Source organism: Silurus meridionalis, chromosome 3 (assembly GCF_014805685.1).
Source record: "Silurus meridionalis isolate SWU-2019-XX chromosome 3, ASM1480568v1, whole genome shotgun sequence".
NCBI lineage: Eukaryota > Metazoa > Chordata > Actinopteri > Siluriformes > Siluridae > Silurus > Silurus meridionalis.
Genome location: NC_060886.1, coordinates 7,716,120 through 7,741,207, shown reverse-complemented (window position 1 = coordinate 7,741,207; position 25,088 = coordinate 7,716,120). Strand labels below are relative to the sequence as shown.

Below are 25,088 nucleotides of genomic sequence, written 5' to 3'. Positions count from 1 at the left end.
TTTCCAAATTTAATGTTATCTAGCAGTCCACAACATTTAAGCGCAAAATAAAACGGAAATGTTTTAGGAAAAAACAAAGTCAAAGTGTTCATACCTCTGAACTAATATGCTGTAACCTTTTGCCTTTAACAGAGGACCCAGTATTTTTTGGTGAGTGTGTACCTACTTTGACTCTCTACATTTCGATCTTGACTTAATTATATAAGCTATCAATGATCTTAACCACAGTTGTATGGCGCAAAGCTTCCACCACCATGCTTTACTGTGTGGGAATGGTGTTCCTTGCATGATAAGTGGTTGGCAAATAAATTCATGAATGAATTGCCAAAAGGTTTGATCTGTATCCACATGCTGGTTTGTGCATACACTATCCAGCATTCTTTCTAGTATGTAAAATCAATATACATTGTATAATATACTCTCCTTTCATATAAGCTGCATGTATACACCATGCAAATTTACCAAAATCAATTAATGATAAACCAAGCGATTGCTAAAGTGAAATATGACCTGAGATATATGCAGATGTCTAATGAGTAATCTACCTTAAAAAATGTCCAACATTTTTACGAATGGAGAAAAATATTCTGAAGAGGCACTCTGTTGAAATCTGCATATTTCTGTTTTTTTGTTTACCTATAATGCACATTGGTTAGGCAGATTCAGATAGTTAACTCAAAATGTTTTTCAGGAAATCGGACTTTACATTTACAGTATTTGGCATTTGCCCTTATCCAGAGAAATTTACAATATCTTGTTTATAAAACTGAGCAGTTGAAGGTTAAGGGAATTGCTCAACCACTGAGCTCCCCTTCCCCCTTTAGATGTTGGATCAGTGAGGCAGGAAGACCATGCTACCAGAAAGAATAATAGAAATGATTTGTGCAAGTGCACGAGTCTTTCTGCACCATATTGAAGCCTTCCATTGACTTGGTATAGTACATTTGTCAATTTTTTGTTTTTAACCAAATTAAAGCACCCTGCAATTTATACTACTAAATATAAAACCATTTCCACACACACATTACTATATGCACTGTTTTATTTGGTGATTGATCTATTACTATTCATGTTTCAGCCAGACGTGACGTCACCTGTGGGTCAAGAGAAAACAGCTCTTCAGTAAACACAACACCCAACACATTTATGAAAGCATAATAAAAATTTTCACAGTTCAAGGTATTATAAAGATAATGATCCTAAATTGAAACCACTAAATGAATGGTTTGTGGGTACCTGACAAATGCACTCATATCAAAAGAAAAAGGCTTTTACTTATAACATATACATAAAACCACATTGAAATTTTCTTTAAGCGCTGATTTGAACACCACTGAACACCTTTGGAAAAAACTGGAAAACCAGACACTCTTTTGTGTTTAGTGGAAACCTTTCCCATAAGAAAATAGGTTATGATAACAGAAAAGGAGGACTAAATCAGGATTTTTTAAAGCACCTATGAGTGAGATGTCAGCTGTCTATATATTTTTAACCATGTAGACTAGTTCTTACCTATATTCCTTAATCAGTTTGTTCATTTTCACTATGGTGATCGGTGTCCTGTGTCGTCTCTACCACCTGCTCGACTATCTGAGAGAGCACTGAGGTGGCGGCTCTGGTCAGAGGAGAGGGGGGCACAGGGCTTGTAGAGGAGCTGTCAGTGCCGTGGATGAGAGTCCGTGCTGCATTCAAGTGCCTCCTTTCACTCTGCTTCACTGAAAATGATAGAGAGCATGGTTATGAAAAAAAATAAGGAGAGGATATCTAGGCTGATCTCTGCGGGGGATGTTCAGGGCAATTCATTCAGAGACAGTCCCTGTATACCTCTCTTGCAGCAGTAACTATTAATTTGTGGATTTTTCTTACTTATTATTATCGACAACATATGCTATTCACATGCTGGAACCCATCAGCCCCCACGATCTGAATGGGACCTCTGGTGTGCACTTGAATACTTCGCTGCTGAGTGTGATGCGGGTAAGATGAGAATGAGCATCTCCAAGTCAGAGGCCATTGTTATTTTTGAGAAACCAGTGGGAGGCTTGCTTTAGGTTGGGGGAAAAAAAAGACGTTGCCTCTGGTAATGGAATTTAGGTAGCTTGGAATCTTATTCTTGTGTGAGGGAAAAAGAGAGAGCAGCATTACAGTTGCTGTAAATATCAAGTCTCTTGGTTTACTGGTCAATTGATATCCCTATGGTCACAATGTAGTGACCATATGAATAAATCCATAAGTACAGGCAGTGGATATAAGATACCTCAACAGACTTATAATTCACTGCTAGAATTAAAGGGATTAATAAATATGAAGAACCTCAGCTAACCTCAGCTAATACTATTGCTATGCAAGAGAAGCCATTTGAGGTAGTTTAGGTACCCTACAACAATGCCCATCGGAAGAGCTGAAACAGGCCCAAGACTGGCTCGAGAGTGTAATGGGATTATTATTGACGGGAATAACTGGGAATCCCAAAAAGTCTCACTAAAGAAAGGAGAAAATTAATGAATTAATGAATCTTTTCAAATCACCCATTCGGTTTGCTGTCTATAATGGTTTTGTTACTATAATTTGGTACTATATAAATTACCCATAATTTCCTGTACATGTTTGTCACAGACACCTCATATTGTATGTTTAACACAGGCTAACAATGCTTTGTGTTATGCTAATTCTTTAGCCAATTTTTCGATTGGACATACTGTACAGTTTATGTGTAGATACCTAGAGTGAAATTCTAACCTATTTTCAGAAGTCAAAAAGATTTTATTGATTTTATTGTTTATTGTATAAAAAAAAATTATCATCACCTCTGTACTGTTGAAAAAGCAGGCAAGCCTAGATTACAGAGACATTAAATGTGATTTCTACTTTAACTTTTGCACGTTTGCTGATGACATATTTCAAATCACTGTGTTGGAAACATGTGAAACACCTAGGTTCAGTGTGTTAATTACTCCGCCGAGACTGATTAGATTGTAATTGGTGGCTCTAACCAAACATGATATTTTCCATGGAAACAGAATGCTAAGACCTATAGAACTGCACAATTATACTCCAAATTGTGACACTTCAGTGGCAATGCCACTGCAATTATCCAGCTTGTAGAACATCCAGTGAATTTCTGTAATTAGTTTGAAATACTAATTTGCCTGATAGCACAGTTAATAGCTGGGAATGTATGGCTATTAGACAGCGGGATATTAAGGATAAATGGAACATTTAAATTGTGACCTATTGTGATTGAGCTAACTCCATTTCTTAAACACAATTTAAAGTTAGTCATTGAAAGGTGTAAAAATATATATATATCTATGTGGGAGGCCAGGAACATGTCTGGGATTCACGTCACAGCATTCAAGTCATTTACATAAACACTGAATTGCGGAAACAAAGTATTTCTCCTGGACCTCTCCTTTTATCCATTTTAATCCTTGCTTATAAATGTGATTGATTACATTAGATACATAAACATTGCCTTTTGAGTAAACCTAAGCTTACGCAGCAGGAAATCTCCCAGCAGATCACATAACATTTAGATCATTTAGTAACTATTTACATGTATTATGTATTATGAGGCTCTAGACCTAGTAAGCAAGAGGGCTGAACTACAAATTTGCATTTGGCCTCTGCTCTGCAAGTTTCAACTCGTTTACCAGCCAGTTTGTAAGATAAGACATTCACTCTTTTCTACATGTTTATGCTTCATTTCCCAGAATACTGGTAATTCTGTCGCAACTGTCGTTGTTTTCACCTGCACGTTTAAACTGTGCCCATACATTTTCTATTTGTCTTTTAGAAAAACACATACACTACACTAACTTAAATATAAATAAATTGCACACAAAGCTGAAAACACAATGAAAAAAAATTCCTTTCTATTTTTTACACTAACGACTGCTTCACAATACATATATACATATACCTATATTTATTTTATACTAAAACAGAAATCGTCTGTAGGCTATAGGTCAGCCTGTATACATGTTTCATGTAGGACTTGAATAATAACAGCCGAGCCTGTGGCTCTGGGAGAGTGAACCCACCTCTGTTACGGACTGTGGACTTGTATATGTCAGGAATGAGGAAGCTGTAGACAAGTTGAGCTACAATCTCCTCTGACTGCACATTGTTCCTCCTGCATAAACACACAAACAGGAAAAAAAGGAAAAGCATGTGCATAAGTCATGTACAGTATGTACAGCATTAACTGTAAAGAAATTCTGTGTTTAGATAAAGATATTAGAAACTAGGCCTTCATATTCAAAGCATAAAGTATAAAGTAAGAGTGATTTTAACTGCAAAAAAAATCTGTCTTTATCTGTACAAAGTCTTCTACCTTCACCATCACACTTCCAGTACCTTGGCCTTGGCCTTGGCCTAGTATCGGTTGCCTATTTATGACCCCAATTTTTTTTACATAGTGGTTGCCCTTAAGCCTTTTGGTGTGAAAGAGGCAGATGTAGAGGACAGGGTGGTATGGAGACGGATGATCCGCTGTGGCGACCCCTAATGGGAGCAGCCGAAAGAAGAGAAGGTTGCCCTTAAACTTTTAATTTTTTGTCCTTCTTGTTCCACTTCTATTTCTCTTTGTCTTTCTTGCTGCCCTCTCAAGCCACACAAAAAAGGCAGCCTATGGTCAAAAAGGTTAAACCTCAACAGCAAGCCTGAACAATGTAAAGTATCTTCACTAAACACTAAAGATCTGACAACTATGGTGACATGGTGGTCTATTAAATTTGTCAGGAACGGGTCAGGACATGCTGCCATTTACACTACAAATGCAACGTAGCCCAGTCTTTATCCTCAAGAGGTCTGAGTGACTGGATTACAAGACCTGTTCACTTGTCGTCTAATTACCTGAGTAGGATTACCAGGTCAAACGGGACTTTTTTTTCTTTTGCCAAAATGACGTTGCAGTCATCAGTAGTGATTTCACATTTATTTATATTGTCACAATTCCAGTTGACACCAGTGGATAATGTCTTCAGTTCTACTCTTGCTTGATTTGGTGCCACTGTCCGGCCCTAGGCCCTGTCTGGTATTTTATCAGTACATCTGGTTTGGACATTTATACACTTTAATTTAACTCAATTCACTATATTATTCACTATAACATTATTTGTATTAAACAATGGACTTTGACACAAAATAGCTTTACAGAAACAAACAGCTTAGGAATTTATAGGTTGAAAAATATATATTTTTTAATCCGTCCCAATAAGTTTATCTCTGTAAATGCATCCCTAATGAGTGGAGGTGATAGTGGTGATGGAAAAACCACAAAAGATGGTATGAGGAAAAGACACCTCAGAGTCTACCAAACCAAACCCATCATCATCTGGATGACACCTGGATTTCCATTCATTACATTTTTATCAACTGTATTTTAACGAGTGCAAAACTGTTTACCTGTTCACACCAGTTGTAGACCTAAGCCAATGTAGCAGAACTAGTCATAATAACTGCAGACCAAAGTTATCTTAATGGTTTCTTTATGATTCTATTCACAGTAATTTTAAGTGTTTCTTTTTTTCATTGTCTAATGTTTCAGAAATTAAGACATATATTAAATACTGTACGAATCCAGAACATTCATCTCATTATAATGCTACATTCATGTATCTTACACTATTTTTATAAAGCATGCATGGGGATTCAATACATCTTTTTGAAAGATCTATTTTTGATAACAAGCCATTTAGCACTTTGTTATATATATTTTTTTATACTTCAGGACAAATCATTTTTCAGTCTCTCAAAACCACTTATTACTCAAGAAAAGTGTAATAAGTACTTAAGCCTTAAGTGCTTATGCCTGATAGCCAAGATCACAGAACCATCCATTCTCAATGCCGCACTATGACCCTAAACACACTAATGGAAATAAAACTTAATGGATTTCTAGGGTTTTCAAGGCCATTCTGTAACTAATAACATTTTCACAATCAGTCTACAAGGTAAGGTCTCAACACAACGTACTCTTCACAAAGTATATTCAATATATGACATTCACAATGTGCCGCTCCGGACCCAAATCACAACACAGCCCCCCATTACTCCACGTTTAACTCTTAGGGTATGTGTAGCAAACCTAGTCCTGAAACGTAGGATTGAGGAAGCAGTAAAGTGACTAGTCTTTTGCTTACATTTCCTCCATAGCGTAGGTGACGTTATTGAGCTCCTCTGCCACGCGGTGTATTTCTTCTCTGGCCTGAGTGTCGGCCGTTTGGTCAGTGCTGTCCAGGATCACATCCTCCAGGTATAGATCCACTGTAGACTGGTGCACATTCATCATCTGAGGGCACACAGTACAAAATAAATGATATATGCATCATTCTTAGCTGTATGCCGAAATTTTCTGAAGTGAAAAAGAACACGCACAACTGCAGCAAAATAATAAAAACTATTTTTGTGGAAGGATTTGTTAATTATTAATGTGTTACATGGAAAAGTTTGGACAACCTGCTAATCAGTACTTAGTACTGTAGTAAAACCCCTTTGGCATATGAAAGCTTGCAAATACTTTTTGTCTTTGTTTATTGAATTGTTAACCACTGCTACGTTCAGAATATTTTTCTAGTTCTGATATTCCTGGCCTGGCATGTTTAAGATGTGCCAGCAGATTTTTCATAATTTTAAGTGCAGGATTTCCTGATGTAGTCCATGGTAGAATGAATGTTTTAATGATGGTATGTTTTGATTTACTGTCACATAGAAGCCATTTTCATTTCACATTCAAATTGCTGACTAAATGAGGCACATTAGCTTTCAGAATTTTGTTATTTACCATTGTTCCCTTCCCTTCTTCATCTACCTGTGTAGCGTCACCAACTGCCACAAAACTACAAGGCATAAGAGATTCACCTCCATGCTTAACAGTTGGCAATTTTTTTTTTTTGTTATAATAATCAGTAATAATAATTATAATTCTATTTATTTATGTAGGTATCTATTGTTATGGAGACATCAGGGTTATCTAGATATCATTTTCCTTTTGATAGCTCTACCATGGAGATTACATTTGTACAGTCGCTACTGTGCATTAAAACAGTTCACTGCTACCAGGTGTGTTCAACCTTCCTGCAGGATCTCATCATCATTTAAATGTATGCTTTGCAAAGGCAATTATATTTAATATTTATCTAAAGTTATGGTAAAACAGCTATTTGCATTTGTTAGACACCCTTCAGGAGTAATTTACATTTCTATTTTGGTCTATAATTATATTTTGGTCAGTAGAAAATAAGATCTGGAAGTGCTTTGATATTGTTTATATAAGCATCAGTGAGCTTCAATTTCAGATCTTTATTTAGCTGTTTAGAGATGGCTATGAAATAGATGATCCCATAATTGTTGATTATCAGTATAAGGTTTAAAGAGTCAGAGTTTTGCAATGAAATAATAAATTAAGCCCTAACAATTAATTAAGATTAATTGGAAATCATTAATTGTTAATTAATTATTAATTGCCACACTTTCCGAAGGCCTCATTTAGAAGCTTAGCACAATAACACCCCAAAGCACAAAACAAAGTTGACAAGTAGTAGACAAAAATCAATGTTTTGGATTGGCACTAGACCAGGTATAAATCCTACTACAAACAGGCAAGGTTATTTAAAAAAAGCTTTGCACCGGGGATCGTTACAATTAATGAATAAAAATAAATGATTTATGGTTACAGCCGGATACATGGTTAGTAGTTTGCTGCTACAGTATATGACATTAAAGCAGGAAAGGATCTGACATGATAAAATCGTGGGTTCATTTTTTTATATCATATTTTAACAAGGATGTCTAGACTTCTCATTGTATCTCCATAGCAGTAAACCTCAGTAAAAGAAAAAAAAAAGGTAACAGTAATTACTTTGACAAATCGTTCACACCTTTGTGAGTAGTTAATTAAAGGAAAGGATGTGTTTACCTGTCTAAAGATCTCGTCTTCCTCTCTACGTCTCCGCTCCTCCATCTGTCTCTGCCCACTCTCTTTGGCCTCGCGAAGGTTGCGGTCTCGTTCTGCCAGGAGCATGAAAGCATGGATCCTTCTTTCCTCCTGCAGGCGGACCAGCTCCTTCGCCAGGAAATCCAGCATTTCGCCAATCGCCTCTTGTGAAAGTCCATCTGCATAGCTCTGAGCCTGAGACATCTGAGAAAAGGAAGTTATTATAATTCAGGAGTGTTGGATTCTAAAATGTGAGTAGTCAGAAGGTTGATACATCTTTTATAACAGTGAGAGTGAGAGATGGAATAAGAAGAACATGAAGAATAAAACACCCCAATGACATGCTTTTTTGGAAATATTTGGATGGTAGCCAGTAATCAGTGGTGGACAGCAAATGTAAATCTTTACTGTACTTAAGTAGCTTTTTCACGTATCTGTATTTTTCTGAAGTATTTACATTTGGGGAGACTTTAAATTCACTACATTTCGAGGTAAAATATCTTATCTTTATCTTAACTGGTCAAGCACCATATAATATTTTACCAAGTCTATCTCTACTTTAACTCAACTGCATGGTTTGTGTACTTTGCAGATTATTTTCAACACCCGTGGACTCTCCTCACCTATTTACATTTACAGCATTAGGCAGACTTACAGCATCTAGAGCGACTTACAACTGAGCAGGGGAGGGTTAAGGGCCTTGCTCAAGTGCCCAGCAGTGGCAGCCTGGTGGTGGTGGGATTTGAACCTGTGACCTTCCGATCCAAAATCCAATGCCTTAACCACTGAGCTAACACCTCCTATTTAAGTACGGGGGACTGAGATTACCTTGATTTTGTAGACAATAAACATTTTTTTTTATGTTTTACATGGAAAAATTGCCAGAGGTAAGCCTTCTTTCTCAACAAACCATGGCAGGTCTGCAAAGTTGCATCTGAACAAACCACAAGTCTTCTGGAAACAATGTCCTTTGGACAAATGAGGCCAAAGTGGAGATGTTTGGCCATAATGCACAGTGTCACATTTGGCAGCATGTCAGCACAAACACCTCATACTAACTGTCAAGCAAGGAAGGCTATCTGTCTGAGAGCTAAAGCATGGCTGCATAAAGCATGCATAAACAAATAGCAGCAAATCTTAATGATCTGAAGCAACATTATACAGCAAAACAAACTGAAAAAGTCGACTTCACGTTATTGCTGCCAAAGTTGGTTCTACAAGCTATTGAATGATAAGGTGTAACTGTTTTTTACACATGGCTTCTCCAATCTGGCTCTATTTTTGTAAAATAAATATTGACAGTGTAATATGTCGTGTTGTTAATTTATCTAATAATAAATTTGATGATAATGATAATGAACAGATGGGCTTTATTATGTTACAGTGACAAACTTACACTTATAAAGAACATTTTATTCATTTTTTATTACCACATTATCTGTGTAAAGTTGCTTTCAGACAATGTTCATTGGTAAAAGTGCTATACCAATAAAAAACATTATTTATTGAATTGAATGTTCTGATACACAAACCAAAGAATTCAAAGAGGGTGTACTTATTATTTCACATGACTGTATAATTGGGAAAATACTTTGAATGTGTTTTATTCATATTGATTCTCACGGGTGTCAATAATGGTGCACAAAGATCTAAAGGTTCTCATATTTACTAAGAGTGAAAGTGTAAATAGAGGGCATTGTACATGTATAAATATGTACACCTCCAATATTCAAAAATACATAATCTCATAAAAAGTTGCTTGTTTTATTTAGATTTTTAATCTAAATTAATTATATATTTTATATATATATATATATATATATATATATATATATATATATATATATATATAATTATATATTTAACTAAACCAAATTTTACATTTGGAAAACAAAATCTACTTTTTATCTTTTTAATTCAATTAAATTCTAATGAAATATTATTATTTTTCATTCATTCATTCAGTTTTTTTTTTTTTTTTTTTTTTACAAACATCAGTTTCGTTTTCTCTTACTATAATATCTCTGTAAAAAATGTACAGCAGGAATGCATTATAACAGAAAAGAAGTGGAGCAGAAGTGAGTTATGTGACTTGCCACATGTCCTTTTCACTGTTGCAGTCACGCACATCATGCAGCATGGCTCACAGTGAAAGTGCTGAATGAACAGGTTGTTTGTCTGCTTACCCTACTCTCACAGATTGCTGCCTCTCTCTGCAGGGCCAGTGTGACCTGTTTATCTGCTCTCTGTAGTTCCTCCTGTTCCTTCTGTAGAGCATGGGTGGTGCAGCTCCTGGATCTGCTCCAGTTGCTTCTGTATGCCTTCCAACATCTGGAACACAGCATATAGACTTTATAATCAATTGCTGAGAAAAAGCCCAGTCATCATATTCACATACACACATACAGTATATAGACTGCATGTTTGTATAGTTAACTGTGTCCATAATAATTCAAGACGTATAAAGGTTAATAGAGCACAAAGTCTTTCATGCACATTAATCTTTCATGCACTCATCCCCATTTACCTGGTTCTGGACAGATCTGCCTCTGAGCAGCTTCTGTAGAAAAATAACAGCAAGCTCCTTTTCCTCTTCTCCCTGTAAAATATGCAATATTTTTATTCACATAAAAAAAGCTGGCAAATTACTATTAAAACTGTGCAGTCAGGAACCTCTGATGCTGAAATTCTTGCTAAACCTCACTCTTCCTAACAAAACTGGCCCAAAAATTCTGAAAACCGCCTACACTGTATAAACAAAAGTATGTAGGCACATGGGCATTAGATTCGTATGTGCTTTTTTAACATCCCATTTCACATTTGGTCTTTATTTGCTTTTATAAGAACATCTACTCTTCTGGGAAGATGTTCCACTAGATTTTGGAGTGCTTTGTGGAAACAAAAAGGGTTTTAGTTAATTCTGGTACTGGTGTAGGTGAGGTAAGGAGGCCTGGGGTGCAGTCAGTGTTCTAATTCATCCCAATGGTGGTCAGTAGGGTTGACGTCAGTGCTCTATAACAGGCCAATCCCAAACCCATTGAAACTACATCTTTATGGAGCTTGTTTTAGGCAAGGAAGGACAACATGGTTGCAAAAGTCAGCAGTCCTAATACTTTTATCCATATATGTATGTGCTTTCTTACGTCAACGGTGGAAATTCTTTAATTACAAATAGTTAAAGGCCAAATATTATAATATGTGATCAAATTAAAATCATCAAAAAAAATTTTATCCAAATAAAAAACCTATAAATAGACAACAGAAACTTTTTTTGGTGAAGGAATTGCAACTTGACTCATTTTTATCTGGTTTTAGAAAACATTGTGCTATCAGTGACCTGTGAAATTACAGTTGATCACTGCATCTTATTGAAAAGTCTACATAGTACTTAGCTATCAGATCAGGATGTTGGTTAGTGTGCCAATATCTAGCCTACAGAACCCAGTATGTACATAAGGAAGGCTAAAGTCATCAGTGTTACCAGTTGTTTGGGGAGTTCCTCAAGGGTCAGTATTAAATCCAGTTCAAACCTCTATTTCTATACAGTGTATTTTATAAAATGATGCCTTTTTTTGTCAGGTACCTAATGCAAAAGGGATTTTTAAGGGAGTTCTCTATAATACTGCTGTTATCTATTGTGGAATCTGCAACGGAAAACATGTAATCAATCTTGTAATCGGTTTTTCAATTCCGTGCCAAAGACTACACGAAGCTGTTAGGATAGCATGCATGTGTGTGTTTGTGTATTTTAACAGCTAGAGCTGTGAACTAATTACCTCAGGAGGCACGTCTACCACAGGTGTTAGGGGACGAGGGACTGGTTTCTCCACTCTATGGAGAAAGCGTAGAGGCTTCTTTTCCTCCACCTGGACCTTCTTGTCTTTCAATGCCTGCAGCACATGTATTGAATGACATTACTGCCTGCAAGCTTAAATAGAAGCTCATATAGACCATCTGTGCAGTTTAGAAAAACAGTGTGATAATATATTCTTAGCTAGTAACGGGGCTGAACAGAATACTGAGAAGTTATAGTGAATAAGTTGACTGTACAACAAGCTAAAAATAAAGGCAAAGTATTGAATACATATATGATCTGGATATGATTGAGTGTAATAATTAATCAAACACAAAATATTCAGAAATTAACCACTATATATTATTACAACTAGCTAGTAGTGCACCCATTTATGATACTGAAATGGAGGCTAGTCTAACCTGGCAAATAAAATACGCAAATTACAAGCAAAAACATAGCAAATTGCATTACCATGCTTTTTTATATAAGATAATGTTGTATTATTTTTGAGTCTTTGCCTAAACTAGCACTCGTCCTCAATTTTCACATTGCAGTCCATTGCATGTGCTGTATGTTTGAACTGCTGTCACGCCAGCACTTTGTGAACTTAGTTTTCCAAAACAAACTGCTGCCTACAAACATGACCGCCCTAGTCTACACTTTCCAAAACCCACAGACGTTATTAAATTCACAGTCAAAATATTTCTGATCACACATTGGTCACTAGTCACTATACACTGGACTCTTTCTTTGTCTCTCTCTCTCACACACACCACAAAGTAAATAGTAAATTTCTTTGGTGCATCTGACTATAACTAGCCTACAATGTCTGTGTTCACTATTCTGCTTTTGACCTTGACTTTGTTTAACCCATATTTAACCCAGATTTTATTCACAATAAAAGATAGAAAACATATAAAATGTTTAAAGTGGGGAAATGGACTATGTTAATGGAAGAAATAAGGTAATTTAGAATTTTATGGCCGCAACATGTCTCAATAAAGTTGGATCAGAGACATGTATACCACTGTGTTGCACCCCCTCTTCAACAGTCTGTAAAGATCTGGGAACTGAGGAGACCAGTTGCTGGAATTTTGAGAAAGGAATGTTGTCCAATGTATGTCTGCTACAGGACTTGAGCAGACATTGGACTTGTTTCAAGATGTGGCAAAAGTTTCAACTGGTGCAAGGTCTCAAAAGGCATGCTGTTGTATAAGATGTAGTATGCACTCTTCTGGATGGAAGCATATGGGTCTGTATATACTGTTCCACATTGATGGAGCCTTTTGAAATGTGCAATCTGCCTATCCCATCGGCACTAATGCACTCCCATACCATCAGAGATGCAGGCTTTTGAACTGAGCACTGAGCACAAGCTGGATGCTTCCTTTTCTCTTTACGCCAGACGGGACAGAGTCCATGGTTTCCAAAAAGCATTTAAAATTTTGATTCGCCTCAACACAGAACATTTTCCACTTCGCCTCAGTCCATTTTAAATTAGCTTTGGCCCAGAGTAGATATCAGCATTCCTGGTCAGGTTCACATGTGGCTTTTTCTTTGTATGATTTAACCAGCATTTGTGGATGGTAGTTGGAAAATGTTCCTTTAGCTGTTTCTTTTTAGTAACACTTACTTTTTTAGCCATTTCAACTTCATTGAGAAGTGTGGCATCCATCAAATAGAAAATGACCTTATTTCCTTCCATATAAATGGTACATTTCCTCACTTTTGATCTGTTTTCTATGTTCTAATGTGAATACTATGTAGGCCTATGAGATTTGCAAATCATTGCATTCTGTTTTTATTTACATTGTACATTTTATCCAATTTTTTTTAACTGTATAATTACTGAAGTATTTTCAACCGTTGGCTATTATCGAGAAAGCCTAATATTATCGAGAAAGCCTAATTATCATTCTTTGTATTATTTTACAATTTATAAAAGGTGTTCTGCAACCTTTAGATAAAATCACCTCAGGACAATAAGAGCATGTGCATTATAAACCACCCTACATAAAATTTGACAAATAGAAAGCTAGTTTCTTGTGAAAATCATGCTGTTCTTCTGTCCTTACCCATTAAAAGATTAAGTGATTTCTTACCTGGTGGGCCTGCATTAACTCAATTTCCATGCGCTCTGAACGACCGATGAAGTCTTTTTTCTTTTTCAGCTTTGGGGCTTTTATTTGTGGCTCCAGAATTGAAGGTAAAAGTCCTGCCTCCAGCTCCAACAGACCTTACACACACATGCAGGAGAGACATTTGAAGATATTCCTTAAGTAACATCTTTGTATTGTTATAGCCCTAATCATTACAAGTCATATAATTTCATGAACCAAATTCATTTAATTCATTAATTTCAAATGTATAAATTAATTCAATAAACTAAAATCACCATCTGAATAGTGATGAACCAGACTTAATTCCAGTCTTAACTGCAATAAAATGTTGTATTCTGTCATTTAGCTGGGTCAATTTTACATTACACATAGCTTTAACATTATAAGGTAAAGAGAGTAGAATAATAAGAAAAAGCAAATGTAGCAAAAAGCTGCATCATAAAATAAAGGGGTCTTAATAATCTTTGAATGGACTGTAATCAACTATGATACACTGGATACCTTGGTAGGTATCGAGGAACTGGTTCTTGACGATGTTGCGTTGAGAGTGTAGTTCAGGAAACACTCCGTGGCGTGAGAGAGGAGCGTACACCTCAGAACCGAAATCCAGGTGCTTACTGATAATGTCCTCTTTTATCAACTTCCCCTCCACGTTCTTTCTCTTTGCCAAGAGTTTTCGCAAAGCTGTGAGACAGAGCAATTTCAGGATTAACAACTAAATCTAAACTTCTACTCTGTCCTCCATTTAATTGCATGTAATTATTCTCAGCAATAATTAGACTGCCCAAGTGTGTGGAAGATGAGCTATATATAAATATATCCTCCTTTTTTTGTGTTTCATGTTGTTTTGTATGTGCTTTGGTCTAATGAAGCCTTAGAACTGAACTATGGCAATTTTAGCATCATAGATAAAACATTCCAAATATCCTGCAAAGTGGAACGTTTACTTGGCTGTTTGTCTCTAGTCCTGTGATCACTCTGATTTTGCATGAAAAATTACATGACATATTCATCAGATGCATATATGAAAATGAAATCTCCAAACTGTGCAGCATTTTGAGTGTAAATAATGAATCAGTTTCAGCTTTGTGGAAACAGGCATTCTTCTTCTTCTTCTTCTTGTCTCTTAGAGAATATACACAACCCAATTTACCATGCCACTCACAGATTCACTTATGATAAGAATCCAATAATAATAAAAAGTTAATCGTTCAGAGTGAACCTTTGACTACCTGTTTGGTCAGTGGAGTGATATTGAGAGACAATGACTAAATGACTAGAGATGCAAGTGCGTGTGGTCTTACAGACAGTGTAGTTATTGCGTATTTTCTGGAGTCTTTCTCGTTTCTCTCTTTGATGCTGTGAAAAACGCTCATCCAGCTGCTGTGCTTTAACTTTGTCTTGTTTTGAACTTCTGTCCCGTATACAACGCAAAAGAAGAGCTAAGCGGGTCTCTTGCAGCCTGCAGCACAAAAAGAAAAGTGTTTAAAGCCCAAGGTGCATCGACGATAGACACATTTATTCATGTTTTCAAGCGCTGTAATGTAAATAATCAAATAATTATGACTAGGACCATTTATGGAGCAATATAGGACTAGTAACACTATACTGAACTACATATAGGTTGTATAATGTACACAGATTACAGCCTGAAAGTGTAGCACAGAGGGCTTTAGTAAGAGAACTTTTTCTCACTTCTCGATTTCTCGTTCCCTGAAAGCCCACTCCTCCCTCTCCATCTCATCCATCATTCTCTTCCTCTTGTCCAACTGACTGAGATCATTCAGGGGTGGTAGCATGGCCTCCCAGGCTCTCTTATTCCTTGCTCTTTCGATCATCTCTACCTCGTCCAGGCCAGCAGGAAGCCCCCGACCTGGACATACAATTCTTTTGGTTATTTCATGTCTCTGACAGCCCAACATCAAAATAAACTCATATCCTGGATAATATTTTGCCCCTGAACTAGAATTCCAATAGTTTCGTCTCTTTTCTGGCCAAAATTTCCAAAGGTGCTGTTATAAAAAGACACCTGAAATGGTGTTCTGTTAGTTCTGTTTAGCTACATCTACTGCACACAGGCAGGAAATTGTCCCTTAAAGGTATTTTGTATATTATGACTTTCAGAACAGTTTGTGTTTTTGCTGGCTAGCAAAAAAAAGGTTTTACGTTGTACAGAGCACAACTGCCATTAGTGTCACAAGTAATTTGCAATAGCATTTTTTTTTTACCAGAGGGTGCATATAATATTCATATTATTTCCAGAAAAGTATTTATATTCCTTGTGCTGCTATATAATAATAATAATAATAATAATAATAATAATAATAATAATAATAATGTCATTTTGATGAACGGTGTTTCATTGCAATAGTACAAGCACTCTAAAAATTGCAGACTGTAAGAAAGGGTTAAAGTCTAGCATAAGACACTATGTTTACAGTACATGTACATATGAACATGCCTGTCTATGTACAGTTGTTTGCTAATGCTTTTAGAGCCACTAGCCTTCTGTACATGCAACGGAGTCCCAAAAAAATCTCATAACTATAAGCAAATGGTGAGTACGCATAAAACAAGAATAGAAAGACTCCTAGCTGGCTACAACAAGCATATTCACACTATAATATCTGCAAAACTAGGTGCTACTATGTACTACCTGAGCAGAGTGTCTAGTCTTTTTCACATGCCACAATGACTTCATTACTCGATTAGTAGTCAGATATAAATTAACTGCATTTTTTGTTATTAAAGCCATTTTGTGGTTACCTTTTTGTTTTCACTTTCAAAAGAAACAAAATATTTCATTTGTTTAGGGGCACCCAAACATTTGTATACAAATCTATTTCTTTATAATTGCATACCCCATGAGAATGTGGCCAAAGTGAGGATTTCTGGAATGCCTGCTCCTGGACGTATTATGTATTCAGGGCTGTAAGGATCAGTCTGAGTCTCGCTGTCACGGTAATCTGTCTGAATCCCGACTGAGCGTTGGAAATAGCTTTCCAACTCCCCAAAGCCTTCTTGTTGAGCAATCTGGGGGTCACTTCTGTAATCAAATACACAGTTCAGTCCATCTCATACATTTATATACAGTACAGACCAAAAGTTTATATATATTATATACACAGTACAGACCAAAAGTTTAGACACACCTGCTCATTCAAAGAGATCAGAGTATACTGTTTTTCTTTATTTTCATGACTATGAAAATTGTAGAGTCACACTGAAGGCATCAAAACTATAAATTAACACATGTGGAATTATATACATAACAAAAAAGTGAACTGAAAATATGTTATATTGTAGGTTCTTCAAAGTAGGCATTAAGAGAATGCCAAGAGTGTGCAAAGCAGAAATCTAAGCAAAAGGTGGCTACTTTGAAGAACCTACAATATGACATATTTTCAGTTGTTTCACACTTTTTTGTTATGTATATAATTCCACATGTGTTTATTCATAGTTTTGATGCCTTTTGGTCTTTTGGTCTGTACTGTATATATATATATATATATTTACTTTTTTAAAGAAGGTTCTTTAATGTTCCCATTAATGCCCTTTTATGCATTATGGTCTGTACAAACACAAAACTGACTTAAACACAAAGTAATTTTTAAACACTATTTTATTTAAGTCAGACCAGCACAAACTGAATATATCACAAGGATTTCTGAAATAAATAACAAAACAAGCTGAATAATATATTCAGAATCAAAAACTAATGTGGCTTCTGCATCATAAAATCTGTTGTGTTGAGCCCTTAAAAATGTTCCTTTCACAGCTTAAGTATGAAAACTATCAACAATGTACAACAGAACACTGGGTTAGCTTTTAGCTCCGTCGAGGCATGGAGTTTCTGGAGGTGCTGCTATCGCAGTAGATACGACCTTCGAACCAGAAAGACACAGCTTACATTTGGCTAAAAAGTTTTTGTTTTTATTCCAAACTAAAGTAAAATAATGAGCATATTTCCACTTCGAGAAACTCGTCTTGCTCTCGCCTCGACTCGCCATTACTGCCGCACAGACCTGAATAAACGGAGACATGCCCACAGTGCGTCTTCTTCTTGTATACAGTGGTTTATGCTCCAATCCTACAATGCGTCGCTGCTGTAAACAGGTTAGACTGTAGGCTACACTTCAGCCCAAATTCATTCATTTAAAAAAGTAACGGGTAACGCACCATACGGTAACGGAGTTACTTTATTTTTAAAAGTAACGTGTTACAGTATTAGTTACTGTCAAAAGTAACTTTGTTACATTAACGCGTAAATTGAGCACTTGATGGTTAAGGGTCTTGCTCAAGGACCCAGCAGTGTTAGCCTGGTGGTGGTTGGATTTGAAATCATGACCTTCCGTTGCAAGGTCTAATGCCTTAACCATTGATTTACCACCTCCATATATAGCCACCTTATAGACACTTCCTATTTTGTGTAGCTCAACAAAAAATGTATATTCTATAGAAACTATATTTCTAACCATTGTGATAACTGAATAAGGGATTTTGGCCTATGTGTTACCATATCTGTACCCCTGTGAAACAGGTTGTCATGGTTGGCTTCTCCTTCTACTGCCCTTAGTTGATTAGGTGTACTAAAAATGTAATATATTAATGACAGTATACTTTAAATATAGTATACTCATGAATTCATTGGGTCCCACTAATTTTGCCACACATGCAGTATATTTAACAAAAATATGAATCTGCCTTGTGCAGCTGCAGAAAGTTTTTTTTATTATTTTCAACAAAAGATACAAAGGTCATATTTAGCAAAGGTGCAAATATTAGCCAGTAATATATGACTTACTTGGGTACTGTAAAAATGACGTCAGGTGGGATCTGTTGAGTAAATGGAACAAGTGGCCTAAGGAAGACAGAAGAAAGGCAAAATTGAAATGCATGCCTATAACAGAAAAACTGCTTTTTTCCATATAAGTAATTATAGTATTCTCAAATATCAAGACAGAGTTTTCCATTTGTTCTTGTATGTGTTTATCTTTGATACAAACTGAAATCTATATCTGAATGTCTATATTGGTTTTGGGCCAGTATTTGATTGAATGAAGAAGAAGAAGAAGAAGAAGAAGAAGAAGAATGAGAAGAAGAAGACACAATAGTGGAGTTCTAGTGAGATTTCTGGCTTTTTTATGCTCATCAGTCAAAGCATGTAAAATAGTGTAATGATATATCATGCTGAAATGCAAATTTAGTATGTGCTCAAGATCTGTGAAGATTGTACTTTATAAAGCATATTGTTCCCCTATGCATACTAAATAAATAATAAAATGTCATGCCAGGTGACACATGTGCTGTGTGAGGATGATAATATCAGATCAGTATTAGCCAATACTCAAAGCTCAGATTTAAGTAGTGGATGGGTGCACTGCCACACAATGCTACCTAAATAACAGTTCACACACAGGCACACACACGCACACAAACTCACATTTGATTTGGTGTATATGTTGTAAAGGTTTACCGTTTAAAAAACTTCCAGCGGTCTGCTCCATTGACGACGTCATGTATGGGTTTGTGCAGCTGAACACCTGAACACCTGAACACAGGATCACACATACAATAGTGCTGCAGATGTTCACCACATCATTCGTAAATTCAACACGTGTGAGGAATAATGAGAGCGGAGTGTGTGTGTGTGTGTGTGTGTGTGTGTGTGTCTGTGTGTGTATACCCTGCAAGTGTCTGCAGTGTCTCTCTCCTCTGCTCAGCATGTCCTCTCCAGCGGCGGTCGATGAAAGCAGGAACAGGATCAGAAGCATGCAGGCGGAGTGTGAAACTTGGGTAGTGTGGGAGAACACTGAACATGGAGTTAAACTCAGGAACCTTTTTCTGCATTTAGACACACACACACACACACAAATAATCATGTATATTCTTTTTTACGTAGACAGTATATCAGTGCTCAACAAACTCACCTCACTTTCAGTTTCAAGGCTACATGTGTAACAATAGCTGTAATGTTGTGCATCCTCACTCACCAGACAATCCACTGAGCCCTGAGCCCTACAGCTCGCTCGCACATGATCCATCTCCCCCGACACTGAGAAAACTGGATCTACAACAGGACAAAAAGATTCTTATTTTATTACCATTAAATTTTATTTTATTGCTGCTTGGATTTGCAAGTTGTTTTTTTGCCAACACTTTGCTTTGTTGTTTTTCGAATGTGTTATACAGCGGGTAAAATACGTTTTGAACACGTCACTATTTTTCTCAGTAAATGTAATTCTTAATGTGCTATTCACATAAAATGTTTACCTGATATTGGTAACAACCCATGCAATCCACACATGAAAGAAATCAAACCACAGATGTCCATAAATTAAGTTCCATGGGCCTCTTTTATGAACTCTGATCTTTAGTTTCCTTCCATAGATTTTTAATTGGATTTAAGTCAGGTGATTTTCTGGGCCATTCTAACAGCTTTATTTTCTTTTTCTGAAACCACTTGAGAGTTTCCTTGGCTGTGTGTTTGGGATCATTGTCTTGCTAAAATGATCACCCTCGTTTTATCTTCATCATCCTGGTAGATGGCAGCAGATTTTTATCAAGAATATCTTGGTACATTTTCCCATTCATCCTTCCTTCACTTAAATAAAGTTTGCCAGTATTGTATGCTGAATAACAGCCCCACACCATGATGTTCCCACCTCCAAACTTCACTGTTGTTAGGGTGTTTTTGGGGTGATGTGCAGTGCTATTTGTCTTCCAAACACAGTGTGTATTATGGCATCCAAAGAGTTAAATTTTGGTCTCATCTGACTAGACTATATTCTCCCAGTATTTCCGAGCCTTGTGCAAATGTTGTGCAGCAAACTTTAAACAAGCTTCAACATGCTTTTTCTTGCATGGCAAGTGTGCACACAGACCATGGCGGCATTACTCATTGTTTTCTTTGAAACAATTGTACCTGCTAATTCCAGGTCTTTCTGAAGCTCTCCATTAGTGGTCCTTGGCTCTTGAACAACTCTTCCGATAATTATTTTCACTCCTGTCAGAAATCTTGTGAGGAGCACCTGGTCATGGCTCGTACTGTTAGTGTAGTGTATACTTGTTCAGTACTGTGTAATGTTTGTGTATTGCATACTGTTACAGTACTGTGTAGTGTTAGTGTAGTGTTTACTGTTACAGTACTGTGTAGTGTTAGTGTAGTGTATACTGTTACAGTACTGTGTAGTGTTGTTGTAGAGTATACTGTTATAGTACTGTGTAGTGTTAGTGTAGTGTATACTGTTACAGTACTGTGTAGTGTTAGTGTAGTGTATACTGTTACAGTACTGTGTAGTGTTAGTGTAGTGTATACTGTTATAGTACTGTGTAGTGTTGGTGTAGAGTATACTGTTACAGTACTGTGTAGTGTTGGTGTAGAGTATACTGTTACAGTACTGTGTAGTGTTAGTGTAGTGTATACTGTTACAGTACTGTGTAGTGTTGGTGTAGAGTATACTGTTACAGTACTGTGTAGTGTTAGTGTAGAGTATAATGTTACAATACTGTGTAATGTTAGTGTAGAGTATACTGTTACAGTAGTGTGTAGTGTAAATGTAGTATAATGTTACAGTACTGTGTAGTGTTTGTGTAGTGTATACTATTACATTACTGTGTAGTGTTAGTGTAGTCTATACTGTTACAGTAGTGTGTAGTGTAAATGTAGTATACTGTTACATTACTGTGTAGTGTTAGTGTAGTGTATACTGTTATAGTACTGTGTAGTGTTGGTGTAGAGTATACTGTTACATTACTGTGTAGTGTAAGTGTAGTGTATACTGTTACAGTACTGTGCAGTGTTAGTGTAGTGTATACAGTTACAGTACAGTGTAGTGATAGTGTAGAGTATACTGGTTCAGTACTGAGTAGTGTTAGTGTAGTGTATACTGTTACAATACTGTGTAATGTTAGTGTAGAATATACTGGTTCAGTACTGAATAGTGTTACTGTAGTGTATACTGGTTCGGTACTGTGTAGTGTTAGTGTAGAGTATACTGTTACAGTACTGAGTAATGTTAGTGTAGAGTATACTGGTTTAGTACTGTGTAGTGTTAGTGTAGTGTATACTGTTACAGTACTGTGGAGTGTTAGTGTAGAGTATAATGTTACAGTGCTGTGTAGTGTTAGTGTAGTATACTGTTACATTACTGTGTAGTGTTAGTGTAGTGTTTACTGTTACAGTACTGTGTAGTGTTAGTGTAGTGTATACTGTTACAGTACTGTGTAGTGTTAGTGTAGTCTATACTGTTACAGTACTGTGTAGTGTTAGTGTAGTGTATACTGGTTCAGTTCTGTGTAGTGATTGTGTAGTGTATACTGTTACAGTACTGTGTAGTGTTAGTGTAGTATACTGTTACATTACTGTGTAGTGTTAGTGTAGTGTATACTGTTACAGTACTGTGTAGTGTTAGTGTAGTGTACTGTTACGTTACTGTGTAGTGTAGTGTATACTGTTCAGTACTGTATAGTGTTACTGTAGTGTATACTGTTACAGTAGTGTGTAGTGTATACTGGTTCAGTACTGTGTAGTGTTAGTGTAGTGTATACTGGTTCAGTACTGTATAGTGTTAGTGTAGTGTATACTGTTACATTACTGTGTAGTGTTAGTGTAGTGTTTACTGTTACAGTACTGTGTAGTGTTAGTGTAGTATACTGTTACATTACTGTGTAGTGTTAGTGTAGTGTATACTGTTACAGTACTGTGTAGTGTTAGTGTAGTCTATACTGTTACAGTACTGTGTAGTGTTAGTTTAGTGTATACTGGTTCAGTTCTGTGTAGTGATAGTGTAGTGTATACTGTTACAGTACTGTGTAGTGTTAGTGTAGTATACTGTTACATTACTGTGTAGTGTTAGTGTAGTGTATACTGTTACAGTACTATGTAGTGTTAGTGTAGTGTATACTGGTTCAGTACTGTGTAGTGTTAGTGTAGTGTATACTGGTTTAGTACTGTGTAGTGTTAGTGTAGTGTACTGTTACATTACTGTGTAGTGTTAGTGTAGTGTATACTGTTACAGTACTGTATAGTGTTACTGTAGTGTATACTGGTTCGGTACTGTGTAGTGTTAGTGTAGTGTATATTGTTACAGTACTGTGGTGTTAGTGTAGTGTATACTGTTACAGTACTGTATAGTGTTAGTGTAGTGTATACTGGTTCAGTACTGTGTAGTGTTAGTGTAGTGTATACTGTTACATTACTGTGTAGTGTTAGTGTAGTGTTTACTGTTACAGCACTGTGTAGTGTTAGTGTAGTATACTGTTACATTACTGTGTAGTGTTAGTGTAGTGTATACTGTTACAGTACTGTATAGTGTTACTGTAGTGTATACTGGTTCGGTACTGTGTAGTGTTAGTGTAGTGTATATTGTTACAGTACTGTGGTGTTAGTGTAGTGTATACTGGTTCAGTACTGTGTAGTGTTAGTGTAGTGTATACTGTTACATTACTGTGTAGTGTTAGTGTAGTGTTTACTGTTACAGTACTGTGTAGTGTTAGTGTAGTATACTGTTACATTACTGTGTAGTGTTAGTGTAGTGTATACTGTTACAGTACTGTATAGTGTTAGTGTAGTGTATACTGGTTCAGTACTGTGTAGTGTTAGTGTAGTGTATACTGTTACAGTTTAATTTATTCTCATTCTTCTCTAAATGTTATTCTGAATCCGATTGTCTAGTTAGCTTAGCGAATTAGCACACGAGAAAAATAGAAACATGATTGTTGTCATTCTTGTCTTTGAAATTTAACATGATTTAAAAAAAGTTAAATCACAAATCTGTCAGTAATGATCGCAGCAGGGGGAACCGCTGTTTAATTTAGATATTTACAGATGTAACGCTTCAGGGTTTTCTGTTGGATGCCGAAAATACACTACTGCCACCTGTTGGACTGAGAGAGTAATGTTCTCTTACGCAAGCGCAGAACCTACACACGCTGTTTGGCGTGTCAGATTAGTCTAATTTGCAGCACAATCGGCCGATGCCGGTTAAATGCCCCAAATCGTCCCGATTAATCGATCGACCTCTAGTTTAAAAACATGTTTTTTTGTTTAGCGTGATAGGACACAGTAAAAATGATAGGCTATGTGTTATATGTGTTATATGTATTGTGTAGTTCTGTAATCAGTGAGTGTGCAGCGGTTATTGTTATTGCTATAAAACAGGACTAACTCTGGGTATCTTACCGTAAAGATAATCATACGGCCTCTGAGCTCTGAATCCCCGGTTGCCTTCATGCTGCTTTGAAAGAGTCCGTGTGATGGAAAGACTCATTTTAAAACAGTCCTCCACACCTATAATTTCTCCTCTTTTATTACTTGCAAGATGTGCAAGATTATTGCTCGACCTGCGAACTAGGAGAAACCTGGTGCTTTTGCGTCACACCAGGTTACTGTGGAAACGGTAAACAGTGGATCAATGGGTCGGTAATTACTTGGTCCACTAGATGGCGCAGCTGTGCATCACATCTCCTTACAGCTCTTATTAGCTCAGTGATCTTTATTATTGGATGGAAACAAAAATAACAGCAACAATAACAAATAATAATAATTAAAAACGTACCTAACTACAAAATAAACACATTTATCAATTATCAACAAATATTATAAAAAATATGCATTATTATTATTATTATTATAAATAAATAATAATAAAAAAAACCACTGATAGTACTGGTACTACATTTACATTTTCATTTGCAGCATTTAGTAGATGAATAAATCTACACCGGTACTACTGCAGTACACTAACGACATTAGTACCACTAATAATAGTTTTGCTGCTGATACTAAAATCTTTCTAATAATTTAAATAATTATTAATATATTAATAGTGTTATTAACTACAGTACTACTATATTAGTACTGTTCTACAGATTTCTACAGGTGCTGCTGCTGCTGCTACTACTACAACTAACAATCATAGTAACTACAACATCAGCAACGACAGCAACAACAACATAATAATAATAATAATAATAATAATAATAATAATAATAATAATACCAAATACTCATTATCTGCTACACTAATTATACTTGAAGTACTGCTACTACTACTTTTGCAACTCTTATGTCTGAGAATGTATTTCTTATCGGGAATATGTTAAAATGAAATTAAAAGCTCAGGAACATGTGCTGCTTGTGGTTGCACTTAGAACCAGACGAATCTTATTTTGTGGCTTAAGAAGCAGTGCTAAATACACAACCTAAAGTTAGAGCACACTACACTTGCAAG

The 25,088-nt window shown here is 36.2% G+C and overlaps 1 protein-coding gene across 1 annotated transcript; it reads right to left on the bottom strand.

Moving 5' to 3' along the window:
* Positions 1 to 1,024: 1,024 nt before the first annotated feature.
* On the bottom strand, positions 1,025 to 24,225 carry cfap91 (cilia and flagella associated protein 91). The gene is given in 19 exon segments (XM_046839490.1): positions 1,025 to 1,094; positions 1,513 to 1,715; positions 4,044 to 4,135; positions 6,147 to 6,295; positions 7,922 to 8,143; positions 10,126 to 10,225; positions 10,227 to 10,270; positions 10,467 to 10,538; positions 11,716 to 11,829; positions 13,838 to 13,971; positions 14,357 to 14,539; positions 15,160 to 15,317; positions 15,551 to 15,728; positions 16,717 to 16,901; positions 18,660 to 18,716; positions 19,332 to 19,406; positions 19,542 to 19,699; positions 19,849 to 19,925; positions 24,039 to 24,225. Coding segments are annotated over 18 exon segments (2,280 nt in total). The 5' UTR covers positions 24,127 to 24,225; the 3' UTR covers positions 1,025 to 1,094; positions 1,513 to 1,521.
* Positions 24,226 to 25,088: the final 863 nt, after the last annotated feature.